Raw genomic sequence first — 15,268 nt, 5'->3', positions numbered from 1 at the left:
CGCTAATTATTAAGGATAGGATTGGAGGAGGGGAAGCTGATCCTAGATCTGCACCTAGAGGGAAATAGTGTCTAGACATTGAGTGATCAGTGTCTAGACCACGTTGACAGTCTTTATCTCGGAGATGTGGGAAGACTTCTGGATGATGCAACTGGTGGTGGGCCCTGTGGCGCAGCTGGTGGTGGAGGGCCCTGTGGCGCAGCTGGTGGTGGTGGGCCCTGTGGCGCAGCTGGTGGTGGTGGGCCCTGTGGCGCAGCTCTGTCCCTGGGCCAAGTTAGACAGAGCCATGGCAGCGTGGATCTCCCTCCACTCTGTCACCTCCCTCCGCTGGCCTCTTTCACTCTTCCCATCACTGCAAACGACATAAAGGAGAGCCCAGGCGGAGATTTAAAGACTGTATGGTACAGTCCCCAAAATGAAATCGTCATACACAACAGGGAGACTTTCAACCTACAGACAACAGAAATGCATCTGCCTAGACTGCCATTTTTTGCTCCTCCCAATGTGTGTGTGCCAGAAGAGAAAGCCACATTATTACATGTTAATGAATGATATGAAAAGTGAATATGTCCGCCCCCCCTTGGGTTGTGCCGTGGCGGAGATCTTTGTGGGCTATACTCGGCCTTGTCTCAGGATGGTAAGTTGGTGGTTGAAGATATCCCTCTAGTGGTGTGGGGGCTGTGCTTTGGCAAAGTGGGTGGGGTTATATCCTGCCTGTTTGGCCCTGTCCGGGGGTATCATCGGATGGGGCCACAGTGTCTCCTGACCCCTCCTGTCTCAGCCTCCAGTATTTATGCTGCAGTAGTTTATGTGTCGGGGGGCTAGGATCAGTTTGTTATATCTGGAGTACTTCTCCTGTTTTATCCGGTGTCCTGTGTGAATTTAAGTATGCTCTCTCTAATTCTCTCTTTCTCTCTTTCTTTCTCTCTCTCGGAGGACCTGAGCCCTAGGACCATGCCTCAGGACTACCTGGCATGATGACTCCTTGCTGTCCCCAGTCCACCTGGCCGTGCTGCTGCTCCAGTTTCAACTGTTCTGCCTGCGGCTATGGAACCCTGACCTGTTCACCGGATGTGCTACCTGTCCCAGACCTGCTGTTTTCAACTCTCTAGAGACAGCAGGAGCGGTAGAGATACTCTTAATGATCGGCTATGAAAAGCCAACTGATATTTACTCCTGAGGTGCTGACTTGCTGCACCCTCGACAACTACTGTGATTATTATTATTTGACCATGCTGGTCATTTATGAACATTTGAACATCTTGGCAATGTTCTGTTATAATCTCCACCCGGCACAGCCAGAAGAGGACTGGCCACCCCTCATAGCCTGGTTCCTCTCTAGGTTTCTTCCTAGGTTTTGGCCTTTCTAGGGAGTGTTTACTAGCCACCGTGCTTCTAACCCCGCATTGCTTGCTGTTTGGGGTTTTAGGCTGGGTTTCTGTACAGCACTTTGAGATATCAGCTGATGTAAGAAGGGCTATATAAATACATTTGATTTGAATTTGATTTGATTCTTGTGCAGCTAGAAGTCTTTTACTCACTTTAAAGACATGCAGAAGTAGAAGGGTTCCATAAACAAACAAACATACCTGTCACATGTAGTTGATGCATAGTCCATCATGTCTGAAAAACATAGAGAGACAAAAAAATACAAAATTAAATGTATTGTGCAGAAAAGTATGGAAACTGGAGATGGGACTTTTCCATAACCTGTACTTCACATATATGTATTTTCATATCTGTGTGACTGTTTACGTTATGTTTTCCAATATTTACGTGTGTGTGTTTTTTGTATGCATTAGAGTATTTGCGTGTGTGCGTGCGTGTGTGTGCTTGTGTGTGCATTACATTATTTGCATGTGTGTGTGTGTGTGTGTGTGTGTGTGTGTGTGTGTGTGTGTGTGTGTGTGTGTGTGTGTGTGTGTGTGTGTGTTTGCTTTACAGTATTTGCATGTGTGTGTGTGTGTGTGTGTGTGTGTGTGTGTGTGTGTGTGTGTGTGTGTGTGTGTGTGTGTGTGTGTGTGTGTGTGTGTGTGTGTGTGTGTGTGTGTTTGCTTTACAGTATTTGCATGTGTGTGTGTGTGTGTGTGTATGTGTGTGTGTGTGTGTGTGTGTGTGTGTGTGTGTGTGTGTGTGTGTGTGTGTGTGTGTGTGTGTGTGTTTGCTTTACAGTATTTGCATGTGTGTGTGTTTGTGCACTTTAACTGCCCCAGAGGGCCTTAACTCACTGAAGTACTCTAGTCTAGCTGCTCTTAGGCACTCCGGCCAAAACAAATGCAATTATGTTTCTCCTGTGCCTTTGAGACGGAAAAATACGATATCTGTGCGGTGTGATGAACACAGACGCTCTGTTTCCAGGTCTCCAGAGTTCGTTTGACTGTTATTTGGCTGTTTTTTTTATTCCTTCCTCTGCCTTTATGTTTGAGCTGCAGTACATCCAAGATCATAGAAATGTGCATTAGAGTATTGTGTGAATAAGTGACATGTACTGTAATACTCCCTCTAGGCTCTTTAGTGGCAGTATATCTCCTTCTGGGTGTGTTTGGTTCCTGTCATGCCCAAAACTGATTGAATCACTTTAAGTCAGTATATTGATGGCTATCTCACCTTGGGTTCTTTGGATTTTAAGTGCTTTTGGAACGGTGTCGTTGAACAGATAGAACGGTGTCGTTGAACACATAGAACGGTGTCGTTGCCAGCGGTGTATTCATTACAAAACTTTAAGATTACAGTTTAAGAACCAAACGGAAGCAAACAGAGCAAAACAAGAGTTTCTATTGGACAAATTCAGGTACATAGATCACTCCCCGTTCCATTTGTTTCCGTTTTGCAACAGAATTGGTGTAATGAATACGTCCCAGGTTGAAACTTAAATCTTATGGAAAATATGAGCTCAAATGTTGGATTTCCAATCTACCAAACACACTTTGTGTACTGTTTGGGTGTTATCATACATTTTGATGATTTAGTTTATAAATGCGTACGAAATAGTGTGTAATTTGCATGTTTGCCCACACATTTTTCATGTGAACACAGCAGAACGGGCTCTCTGTTATGTTGAGTCGAGTCAGGCGGGTCAAGAGCTATGTTTCTTCAGTGAGCTATGAGCAAGAAAATTAGAGGCCAATTGCGAACACACAAAATGCCGCTTTCAAAATTCACTGCCTGAAACATCTCAGACTCCGATTTCTATAGCAAGGTCCGGGCCAAGAGCAACTACAGCTAGACAATAAATCGTTTGGCCTCTTGATGACATTTTGCTACTGAATGTCTCTAATCTTTTTTGGTGGTTCTGACATTTTCATTTTACCAAGGAAAATAGTAATTATTCTGGAAAACTCAGCACTAAATCAAAATGTACATGTACAGTTGAAGTCGGAAATTTACATACACATAGGTTGGAGTCATTAAAACTAGTTTTTCAACCACTCCACAAATGTCTTGTTAACAAACTATAGTTTTGGCAAGTCGGTTAGGACATCTACTTTGTGCATGACACAAGTAATTTATCCAACAATTGTTTACAGACAGATTATTTCACTTATAATTCACTGTATCACAATTCCAGTGGGTCAGAAGTTTACATACACTAAGTTGACTGTGCCTTTAAACAGCTTGGAAAATTCCAGAAAATGATGTCATGGCTTTAGAAGCTTCTGATAGGCTAATTGACATAATTTGAGTCAATTGGAGGTGTACCTGTGGATGTATTTCAAGTCCTACCTTAAAACTCAGTGCCTCTTTTCTTGACATCAAGGGAAAATCAAAAGAAATCAGCCAAGACCTCAGAAAAAAATTGTGGACCTCCACAAGTCTGGTTCATCCTTGGGAGCAATTTCCAAATGCCTGAAGGTACCACGTTCATCTGTACAAACAATAGTACGCAAGTATAAACACCATGGGACCACGCAGCCATCATACCGTTCAGGAAGGAGACGTGTTCTGTCTCCTAGAGATGAACGTACTTCGGTGCAAAAAGTGCAAATCAATCCCAGAACAACAGCAAAGGACCTTGTGAAGATGCTGGAGGAAACAGGTACAAAAGTATCTATATCTACAGTAAAACGAGTCCTATATCGACATAACCTGAAAGGCCGCTCAGCAAGGAAGAAGCCACTGCTCCAAAACCGCCATAAAAAAGCCAGACTACGGTTTGTAACTGCACATGGGGACAAAGATCGTACTTTTTGGAGAAATGCCCTCTGGTCTGATGAAACATAAATAGAACTGTTTGGCCAAAATGACCATTGTAATGTTTGGAGGAAAAAGGGGGAGGCTTGCAAGCCGAAGAACACCATCCCAACAGTGGCAGCATCATGTTGTGGGGGTGCTTTGGTGCTTTGCTGCAGTTGGGACTGGTGCACTTCACAAAATAGATTGCATCATGAGGGTGGAAAATTATGTGGATATATTGAAGCAACATCTCAAGACATCAGTCAGGAAGTTAAAGCTTGGTCGCAAACGGGTCTTCCAAATGGACAATGACCCCAAGCATACTTCCAAAATGGTGGCAAAATGGCTTAAGGACAACAAAAGTCAAGGTATTGGAGTGGCCATCACAAAGCCCTCAATCCTATAGAAAATTTGTGGGCAGAACTGAAAAGGCATGTGCGAGCAAGAAGGCCTACAAACCTGACTCAGTTACACCGGCTCTGTCAGGAGGAATGGGCCAAAATTCCCCCAACTTATTGTGGGAAGCTTGTGGAATGCTACCCGAAACGTTTGACCGAAGTTAAACAATTTAAAGGCAATGCTACCAAATACTAATTGAGTGTATATAAACTTCTGACCCACTCGGTATGTGATGAAATAAATAAAAGCTGAAATAAATCATTCTCTCTACTATTATTCTGACATTTAACATTCTTAAAATAAAGTGGTGATCCTAACTGACCTAAGCCAGGGAATTTTTACTGGGATTAAATGTCAGGAATTGTGAAAAACTGAGTTTAAATGTATTTGGCTAAGGTGTATGTTAACTTCCGACTTCAACTGTAAATCATTATGGGCAAATTGAACTGTGCTTTGTTTGTCTCTGCGTCCTTTATATTTTACAATAATTCTTGATTTGTTTTCCTGAAATTGTGTGTTTAAAAAAAAAGACCTGTAAAAAGCATGTTAGCGTCTCACAGACCAATTCTGATCTGGGAAACTGACTACAACAAATACAAAATACCTTGGCTGACTGAAAATAAAATGTCACTTCTGATCATGGAAGTCCACTTAGTTCATGAACTCGTAAAGTCGTTTTGCACAATCCTGGGCTTCAAGGGGATGCAGGAGCTGCTAGTTTTCACATCCCCTCAAAAGTTAGTCAGACAGTGATTGGCACTGGAGATAGAAAAATCACCTGGTTCTAAAAATCTAAATCAGTGGCTGATTGAGAGACAGATGGAAACCAAGCCACCAAGATTTAGAACTTTTTGAACAAAAGTTACTTTCCTGCAATTCTGCCTATTTTGACATGGAGCGTAGAGAAAATGTTTATCTTTTAAAGAAAGTTTGCTGCAATTCTACTCATTTTGCCATGTGGCAGAGAGAAAGATTTGCAGTTTTACAGCTAATTTCCTACAACTCTACACATTTTGCCATAGAGTGGACGCAACTGTTTGCAGTTTTTAATATGATAACTGACGATCAATGGGCCCCACCCTGGTCGGTAATTCGACCATGTTTACTACAAGTTTAGATAACTTGCTCATCTAAAATGTTTTTGCTGACATGGGCTAATTGAGTGACTGCTGATGCACAACCACATTTCTAAATTGCACCTTATGTATTCTATTATTCTAACACCTCAACAGTAAGTTGAGACGCCGACAATATTGTATTTACAGTACCAGTCAAAAGTTTGGACACACCTACTCATTCCAGGATTTTCCTTTATTTTGACTATTTTGTAGTGCAAATAAAGCGTGTTTGATGACCTGATGTCATATTGGACAACCCAGAAACAGCACTAATTAGCATAGGCATATTGACTAGTTTACTCGTTCCACTCCCACGCCAAGCAGCCCCTAAATACTCCAGGGACACAAACAGTTACAGTGTGCCTGTGACATCTGAAATCTTTCTTGTTATCTGTATTTTATATTTTCTGTTGGAAGCCTAACCTAAAACTAAAGTATTTTGTGACTTAATTAAGTAAAAACTTCCTGTGATATTGTTACGTCCGTCGTTAGATAAATGAGACCAAAGCGCAGCGTGGAAAGTGTTCATGATTTTTAATACTGAACTCCGACAAAACAACAAAATACAAAACCGAACGTAACGTTCTGCAGGGCTAGACAGCAACTATGCAAAAACAAGATCCCACAAACTAAGGTGGGAAAAACAGGCTGCCCAAGTATGATCCCCAATCAGAGACAACGATAGACAGCTGCCTCTGATTGGGAACCATACCCGGCCAACATAGAAATAGAACACATAGATTTCCCACCCAAATCACACCCAGACCTAACCAAATAGAGAAATAAAAAGTCTCTCTAAGGTCAGGGCGTGACAGATATAAACTGTTATGTTTTTATTGAACAATTTAAAGTGACAATTCTGAGATAAGCAATTAGAAACTATACTGTCAACTCTGAGTGTGAATACAGTGGTTCCAACTTCCATGGAGAAGTCTGTGGTGATTTAGTGACAGGGACCTCTGAAACGGCATCTGTACCAGAAACTTATGCAAAGGTCCTCACGTCTCACCTTGGGGACAATAAAATCTCAGACATTCTGTAATTGACCGTGAGACTTGACATTTCCACCATGGCAAGGAAACTACGCATTCTAGAATATGGATAATGGAATTCACTGACAAAATAGTCTACTACTCTGTCTTTTGCAAAACAAGTCCGGGATTTTTTAAGTAAGGGATTTAAATGTCAGCATAAGTTCCTATTAGCTGTTGCTTTGGCTACAGGACCTTTTGTGGAGTTTAGAGTTGTCAACCTGATTAAGGACAGTTCTCATAACTTCAGGTCAACCTGATTAAGGGCAGTTCTCATAACTTCAGGTCAACCTGATTAAGGACAGTTCTCTTAACTTCAGGTCAACCTGATTAAAGGCAGTTCTCTTAACTTCAGGTCAACCTGATTAAGGGCAGTTCTCATAACTTCAGGTCAACCTGATTAAGGACAGTTCTCATAACTTCAGGTCAACCTGATTAAAGGCAGTTCTCTTAACTTCAGGTCAACCTGATTAAGGGCAGTTCTCATAACTTCAGGTCAACCTGATTAAGGACAGTTCTCATAACTTCAGGTCAACCTGATTAAGGACAGTTCTCATAACTTCAGGTCAACCTGATTAAGGGCAGTTCTCATAACTTCAGGTCAACCTGATTAAGGGCAGTTCTCATAACTTCAGGTCAACCTGATTAAGGACAGTTCTCTTAACTTCAGGTCAACCTGATTAAGGACAGTTCTCTTAACTTCAGGTCAACCTGATTAAGGGCAGTTCTCATAACTTCAGGTCAACCTGATTAAGGACAGTTCTCATAACTTCAGGTCAACCTGATTAAGGGCAGTTCTCATAACTTCAGGTCAACCTGATTAAGGGCAGTTCTCATAACTTCAGGTCAACCTGATTAAGGGCAGTTCTCATAACTTCAGGTCAACCTGATTAAGGACAGTTCTCATAACTTCAGGTCAACCTGATTAAGGGCAGTTCTCATAACTTCAGGTCAACCTGATTAAAGGCAGTTCTCTTAACTTCAGGTCAACCTGATTAAGGACAGTTCTCATAACTTCAGGTCAACCTGATTAAGGACAGTTCTCATAACTTCAGGTCAACCTGATTAAGGACAGTTCTCATAACTTCAGGTCAACCTGATTAAGGGCAGTTCTCATAACTTCAGGTCAACCTGATTAAGGACAGTTCTCTTAACTTCAGGTCAACCTGATTAAGGACAGTTCTCTTAACTTCAGGTCAACCTGATTAAGGACAGTTCTCATAACTTCAGGTCAACCTGATTAAGGACAGTTCTCATAACTTCAGGTCAACCTGATTAAGGGCAGTTCTCTTAACTTCAGGTCAACCTGATTAAGGACAGTTCTCTTAACTTCAGGTCAACCTGATTAAGGGCAGTGCTCATAACTTCAGGTCAACCTGATTAAGGACAGTTCTCATAACTTCAGGTCAACCTGATTAAGGACAGTTCTCATAACTTCAGGTCAACCTGATTAAGGACAGTTCTCATAACTTCAGGTCAACCTGATTAAGGGCAGTTCTCATAACTTCAGGTCAACCTGATTAAGGACAGTTCTCTTAACTTCAGGTCAACCTGATTAAAGGCAGTTCTCTTAACTTCAGGTCAACCTGATTAAAGGCAGTTCTCATAACTTCAGGTCAACCTGATTAAGGGCAGTTCTCATAACTTCAGGTCAACCTGATTAAGGACAGTTCTCATAACTTCAGGTCAACCTGATTAAAGGCAGTTCTCATAACTTCAGGTCAACCTGATTAAGGACAGTTCTCATAACTTCAGGTCAACCTGATTAAGGACAGTTCTCATAACTTCAGGTCAACCTGATTAAGGACAGTTCTCATAACTTCAGGTCAACCTGATTAAGGGCAGTTCTCATAACTTCAGGTCAACCTGATTAAGGGCAGTTCTCATAACTTCAGGTCAACCTGATTAAGGACAGTTCTCATAACTTCAGGTCAACCTGATTAAGGGCAGTTCTCATAACTTCAGGTCAACCTGATTAAGGGCAGTTCTCATAACTTCAGGTCAACCTGATTAAGGACAGTTCTCTTAACTTCAGGTCAACCTGATTAAGGGCAGTTCTCATAACTTCAGGTCAACCTGATTAAGGGCAGTTCTCATAACTTCAGGTCAACCTGATTAAGGACAGTTCTCATAACTTCAGGTCAACCTGATTAAGGGCAGTTCTCTTAACTTCAGGTCCTGAAGGGCAAACAGGTGTTAAAACAGGTGCCTATTTGTGTCGTGTTAAAGCTTTCGACATTGACAGATAAGACCAACTCAAGGAACAGAAGTTTGGCCAACCTAAATTGGCAAACGCTAACCCGACAAGCATTTTCGCTCTGCAAATCTGTGCACCCAACCAATAAACTTTGACTAGAAATAAACTAGTTGGTTAGCGTTATGCCAAGCAAGTGAACTCACGACCGTGTCCAGTCGATATAAACATACCAGTGGCAAGAAAATATATGTGAACCCTTTGGAATTACCTGGATTTCTGCATAAATTGGTCATACAATTTGATCTGATCTTAATCTAAGTCACAACAATAGACAAACACAGTGTGCTTAAACTAATAACATACAAATGATTGTATTTTTCTTGTCTATACTGAATACGTAATTTAAACATTAACAGTGTAGGTTGGAAAAAGTATGTGAACCCCTATGCTAATGACTTCTCCAAAAGCTAATTGGAGTCAGGAGTCAGCTAACCTGGAGTCCAATCAATGAGACGAGATTGGAGATGCTGGTTAGAGTTGCCCTGCCCTCAAATTTTATGACCAATTTATGCAGAAATCCAGGTATTTCCAAAGGGTTCACATGCTTTTTCTTGCCACTGTACATTAGCTGGTATGTCTGCATATGCCATGTCTTAGGTCGTGCTTATGGCAGTATTTTGTAGACTTTATGGTCAGAGTTTCAAGTAAAGTGTCACAATATAATGAGGAATGTTTGATCTCTTACACATAGGGTAGACAAAGCGCGTCTCTGCCTCGGAGGAAGAGGGCGAGACAAGGTCATCGTCACACTCGTTGGAGCTGAACGACCCTGAGTGGTTCCTGCGGCGGGACTTTGTGACGTCATCAGTTGTCGCCATTACGTGTCGTAGGGTGTCGTTAAGGTACCGTTTCAGCAAGCTGCTCTTGTACTTGGGCGGTGGAGAGATGTAGTCGTCACTGTAGGCGGGATCAGTCCTTTTCTCCAGTTTGATGACACTCTTGAGGGAGGGCCTGGAGAGCTCTGATTGACTTGCTGGAGTTTGTAAGGGACATTCGTCATCTGCAACATGGGGGTAAACAAAAAAAACATTGGCCTCCATCAACTGGTCTCCAAAAGAGCCTGAATATCTTTTTCTTTTTGGGGGGGTAAATCAGGTTTAATATTGTAGATAGATTGTAGATTCCATCAATGTAATTGTCTGCATAATTTCCAATTCTCTCATCAATTTTTTTGTAAATATATACACACATACACATATATATATACACGCACGTCAATTTCCTCGGCGTACACATCACTGACAAACTGAAATATTCCACCCACACAGACAGTGTGGTGAAGATGGCACATTTTGACTTGGCACCTAAAACCCTCACAAGCTTTTACAGATGCACAATTGAGAGCATCCTGACGGGCTGTATCACTGCCTGGTACGACAACTGCAGCGCCCAGAACCGCAGGGCTCTCCAGAGGGTGGTGTGGTCTGCCCAACGCATCACCGGGTGCAATCTACCTGCCCTCCAGGACACCTACAGCACCCGAAAAGATCATCAAGGACAACAACCACCAGAGCCGCTGCCTGTTCACCCTGCTATCATCCAGAAGGCGAGGTCAGTACAGGTACATCAAAGCTGGGACCGAGAGACTGAAAAGCAGCTTCTATCTCAAGGCCATCAGACTGCACATTCGAGGCTGCTGCCCTATATACATAGACTTGAAATCACTGGCCACTTTAATAATGGAACACTAGTCACTTTAATAATGTTTACATATCTTGCATTCCTCATCTCATATGTATATACTGTATTCTATCCTATTCAACTGTATCTTAGTCTATGCTGCTCTGACTGCTTGCCCAATATTTATATATTCTTAATTCCATTCCTTTAGATTTGTGTGTATTGTTGTAAAATTGTTAGATATTACTGCACTGTTAGAGCTAGAAACACAAGCATTTCACTACACCTGCAATAACATCTGCTAAACACGTGTATGTGACAAATACGATTTGATTTGATCTTTTGTTTCTTCATATTTTCCTTTATTATTTCACCTAATCCTACCTATATACATTTTACGGACACAGCGTATTTTACATGAGTTATCTTGTTGTATTTAATCCCACGCTTCAGCTCAACTCAGCCCCTCCCATCCCCCAACAACATCCATGTTTATTTCTATTTGCCATATATTTTTCAACTGTGCTGTGAAAGTTCTGAACCTTTCTATTCTCATAGTTTCTACAGATTGTAAATTACAGATAATTATTTTTATTAAAAGTATTATTATATGATTAAACGACTGACTATGACTTTTCAATCGGTACATTGAAAAATCTCTTCCCAACTGTTTTGCAATCTATATGGTACAGCTGTCAATTTTTTGGTCCTTAAATTAACCTGGTATACTTTTTTATTTATCACAATTTTCTTTAACCAATTTCGGGCTTTAAAACCAGGGCCAATAAGCAGGTTCCTTACTTTTTCCCCCTTCCACTTGCCTCTTCCATTTTTGCAGTCTCACATAACTTTTTAAGTTTACTCTCTGCAGACACAAAGAAACTGGTCTTTATTTATTTTAGTTTGTATATTTTCTCTAACTCTGCATTGTTGGAAAAGGACCCGTACGTAAGCATTTCACTGTTAGCCTACAGCTGTTGTCTACGAAGCATGTGACAAATAACATTTGATTTGTTAAAAGGTAATCAACTCTATTACTTAAAAAAATTACTCAGAGACAGTTGTTTTTGTATAACAGTATTGGCCAGTGTTAATTTTCAACTTTTTACAGAGTTACAGAAACTCTTTAAAAGTGTCAAAACCCTAACACTTTCTAAAGTAAAACATTAACTCTGTGTGGTACGGGACATTTGTTTATGAGTATTACAACGAACACTTTTAGAGTTGATTTCACACTTGCAGTGTTGATATGTGTAATGCATATTTGTTGGAATTACATCCCCAGCTCTAATTTCGCTTAGTCTACCCGCAGCCCCTCTTACCCTCAGAGTTGGTGTCATCACTGCTGATACTAAGTCTCTCAGCGTTGCCCTGAATGTATTTGTTGTAGAGTTTGATACGTAGAGCCCAACTCAGGTCTGGCTGCCTCACTGTGTTCTTCAGCCTCCGCCGGGCATTGGCAAACCAGTTTGAGACCTGCAACATAAAGAGAAAAAGGAATTCATGAATTCAGGATCTTCAACTTGTCAGCAAATGTTTTTTCACGGACTGGTTTCTACTTCTACTTCCATGGTTCATCCACATGATCCATGAATGACTAACATACCTCAGTTCCGCTGTACTAAAGTCCTGTCTCAGTTCCCCTGTACTAAAGTCACGTCTCAGTTCCACTGTACTAAAGTCCCATCTCAGTTCCCCTGTACTAAAGTCCCATCTCAGTTCCCCTGTACTAAAGTCCCGTCTCAGCTCCCCTGTACTAAAGTCACGTCTCAGTTCCCCTGTACTAAAGTCACGTCTCAGCTCCCCTGTACTAAAGTCACGTCTCAGTTCCCCTGTACTAAAGTCACGTCTCAGTTCCCCTGTACTAAAGTCACGTCTCAGTTCCCCTGTACTAAAGTCACGTCTCAGTTCCCCTGTCCTAAAGTCACGTCTCAGTTCCCCTGTACTAAAGTCACGTCTCAGTTCCCCTGTACTAAAGTCACGTCTCAGTTCCCCTGTACTAAAGTCACGTCTCAGTTCCCCTGTCCTAAAGTCACGTCTCAGTTCCCCTGTACTAAAGTCCCATCTCAGTTCCCCTATACTAAAGTCCCATCTCAGTTCCCCTGTACTAAAGTCCCGTCTCAGCTCCCCTGTCCTAAAGTCACGTCTCAGTTCCTGTACTAAAGTCCCGTCTCAGTTCCCCTGTACTAAAATCACGTCTCAGTTCCCCTGTACTAAAGTCACGTCTCAGTTCCCCTGTACTAAAGTCACGTCTCAGTTCCCCTGTACTAAAGTCCCGTCTCAGTTCCCCTGTACTAAAGTCCCGTCTCAGTTCCCCTGTACTAAAGTCCCGTTTCAGTTCCCCTGTACTAAAGTCACGTCTCAGTTCCCCTGTACTAAAGTCCCATCTCAGTTCCCCTGTACTAAAGTCCCGTCTCAGTTCCCCTGTACTAAAGTCCCGTCTCAGTTCCCCTGTACTAAAGTCACGTCTCAGTTCCCCTGTACTAAAGTCCCATCTCAGTTCCCCTGTACTAAAGTCCCATCTCAGTTCCCCTGTACTAAAGTCCCGTCTCAGCTCCCCTGTACTAAAGTCACGTCTCAGTTCCTGTACTAAAGTCCCGTCTCAGTTCCCCTGTACTAAAATCACGTCTCAGTTCCCCTGTACTAAAGTCACGTCTCAGTTCCCCTGTACTAAAGTCCCGTCTCAGTTCCCCTGTACTAAAGTCCCGTCTCAGTTCCCCTGTACTAAAGTCCCGTCTCAGTTCCCCTGTACTAAAGTCACGTCTCAGTTCCCCTGTACTAAAGTCACGTCTCTGCTCACCTGTACTAAAGTCATCTGGGACCCCAGGGCGAGCAGGGCCTTCTCTGTCTTGGTGGGGTAGGGGTTGTCCCTGTGTTGGTACAGCCACTGCTTCAGCGGCCTCGCCATGTCCTGAAGTGCCTGCCGCTTGTAGCGAACTTTGACCCCACCCAGACTAGACCTGTTTTGAGGTGATATATGATATAAAAATGTATAATTCTCTGATGGGAGATGAGTTGTCATATTGCAAGGATAGGGTTGCTATACCTGATAGTTCAGGAACGGACTAGGACCAGAATACAACCTGGGCATTTTTAACACAGGCAACAAACCAAAAAATCTCCATACAGGTCTCCACACCGGCCGTTTCTTTTCTTGAGGTCCACATTATTAGCCAAATAATGAACCCCAATGTTCTGTAGACAGGCAAACTGGGCAAAACATTGACCAGCCCATCTGGCATCAAAATGATAGAAATCCTAATTAGTCTTTTATACCAATAAAACCATGAGCAACTTTTACTGTAATACAGTCATCGTTAATGTTTTCACTTTCAGTAATAAATCATGCACGAGTATGTATAGTTGGTAACATGATCCGTAGGTGTCACTGTTGGGCTGTGGAAGCTACCGAAAGTTGGCTCTCAGTGATGGGAATATGTGGGTCAGGTTTATTAATAATTAAAGAAGTGTTCTTGTCCTGCAGATATAACCTGGTTCTCCCAATCAATTCAATCGTTTGATCATGATATCTATTTCCCCTCCATCTGAATAAGTCATGTTATTACATATCTTAGTTCGTTTTTACATATGACTATTTTTGCAGCATTACATATTTAATAAAATATCAACACTGTCTTTTGTATAAAAAAAAATACATTTATAGAACCGCATTGAAGATGTTTGAAAATGCATCTCATCAATGTGGGTTTTACTTTTACCTTTAGTATTTGACAACAATAAGAGAAAAGGTGCTTACCCGTAGCTCCTGTCTACAACAGCGTCGTCTTCTATTGCATCTTGGCACAGTAAGTCTGTATGCTGTTCATCTGTTACCAGACAGTCCACACTGCATCTCTCCTCCTCACTCCTGTGTTCCTCCAGAATCTTGTATTGATTTGACCTCTTGACAACAATCTTGTTCATCTTTCGAATTGCTCGTTTTATCCAAACAACATCAGGCGCAACTGCAGAAGTTCAAATGCGAATAGATGCAGTAACTTCCCATCCACACTGTGATGTATATGAGCAGAGGAAGTAACCCAAAGTCTCGGTGCGCTCAGAACTTAAGCCATCGAGCCAAACGACAGCCCATCTGGAGGAGCCCATTGGAACCAGCCCTTTAGGAACCAGTCACTGATGCCAGTCTTGACTTTACCAATGAGAGGGTGTTGTCTGTAGAGTGGAGGATGGATGAACATGTGAAGCTGCTTAGGCTTCTTTGAGGAGTTCAAGTAACCTGCTTTCTTGCGTCTAACTGGCTGTCTCTCGCTCTTTTCAGCATCCAGTTACAAGTCAAGAGATCTCGGTGGAGGGAGCTGTTCATTTTATTCCAGTAGTACCAAGACTAGTGATGAATACCATGTAACAAGAGCTGTATTCCAGTAGTACCAAGACTAGTGATGAATACCATGTAACAAGAGCTGTATTCCAGTAGTACCAAGACTAGTGATGAATACCATGTAACAAGAGCTGTATTCCAGTAGTACCAAGACTAGTGATGAATACCATGTAACAAGAGCTGTATTCCAGTAGTACCAAGACTAGAGATAATAATATAATAATACCATGTAACAAGAGCTGTATTCCAGTAGTACCAAGACTAGAGATAATAATATAATAATACCATGTAACAAGAGCTGTATTGTGATGGGGACCGTGACGGGGATCAG

The 15,268-nt window shown here is 42.0% G+C and overlaps 1 protein-coding gene across 1 annotated transcript; it reads right to left on the bottom strand.

Annotated features, from left to right (window-relative positions):
• Positions 1–93: 93 nt before the first annotated feature.
• On the bottom strand, positions 94–14,522 carry LOC120019941 (homeobox protein Mohawk-like). Its single transcript, XM_038963351.1, has 7 exons — positions 14,356–14,522; positions 13,399–13,558; positions 11,921–12,074; positions 9,661–9,978; positions 5,866–5,905; positions 245–340; positions 94–160 (listed from the first exon to the last, which is right to left on the bottom strand). The coding sequence occupies exons 1-7, from the start codon at positions 14,520–14,522 to the stop codon at positions 94–96; spliced, it is 1,002 nt and encodes a 333-aa protein (XP_038819279.1).
• Positions 14,523–15,268: the final 746 nt, after the last annotated feature.

This window comes from Salvelinus namaycush, chromosome 25 (assembly GCF_016432855.1).
Source record: "Salvelinus namaycush isolate Seneca chromosome 25, SaNama_1.0, whole genome shotgun sequence".
NCBI classification, from domain to species: Eukaryota; Metazoa; Chordata; class Actinopteri; order Salmoniformes; family Salmonidae; genus Salvelinus; species Salvelinus namaycush.
This window is presented reverse-complemented; position numbering and strand designations above follow the sequence as displayed.

Coding starts and splice junctions, on each gene's coding strand:
- LOC120019941 (XM_038963351.1), bottom strand. CDS start 14,522: ATGAACAAGATTGTTGTCAAGAGGTCAAATCAATACAAGATTCTGGAG. Junction 13,559..14,355: donor GTTGTAGACAGGAGCTACGG/GTAAGCACCTTT, acceptor ACCTCAAAACAG/GTCTAGTCTGGGTGGGGTCA. Junction 12,075..13,398: donor CCCAGATGACTTTAGTACAG/GTGAGCAGAGAC, acceptor TTTATGTTGCAG/GTCTCAAACTGGTTTGCCAA.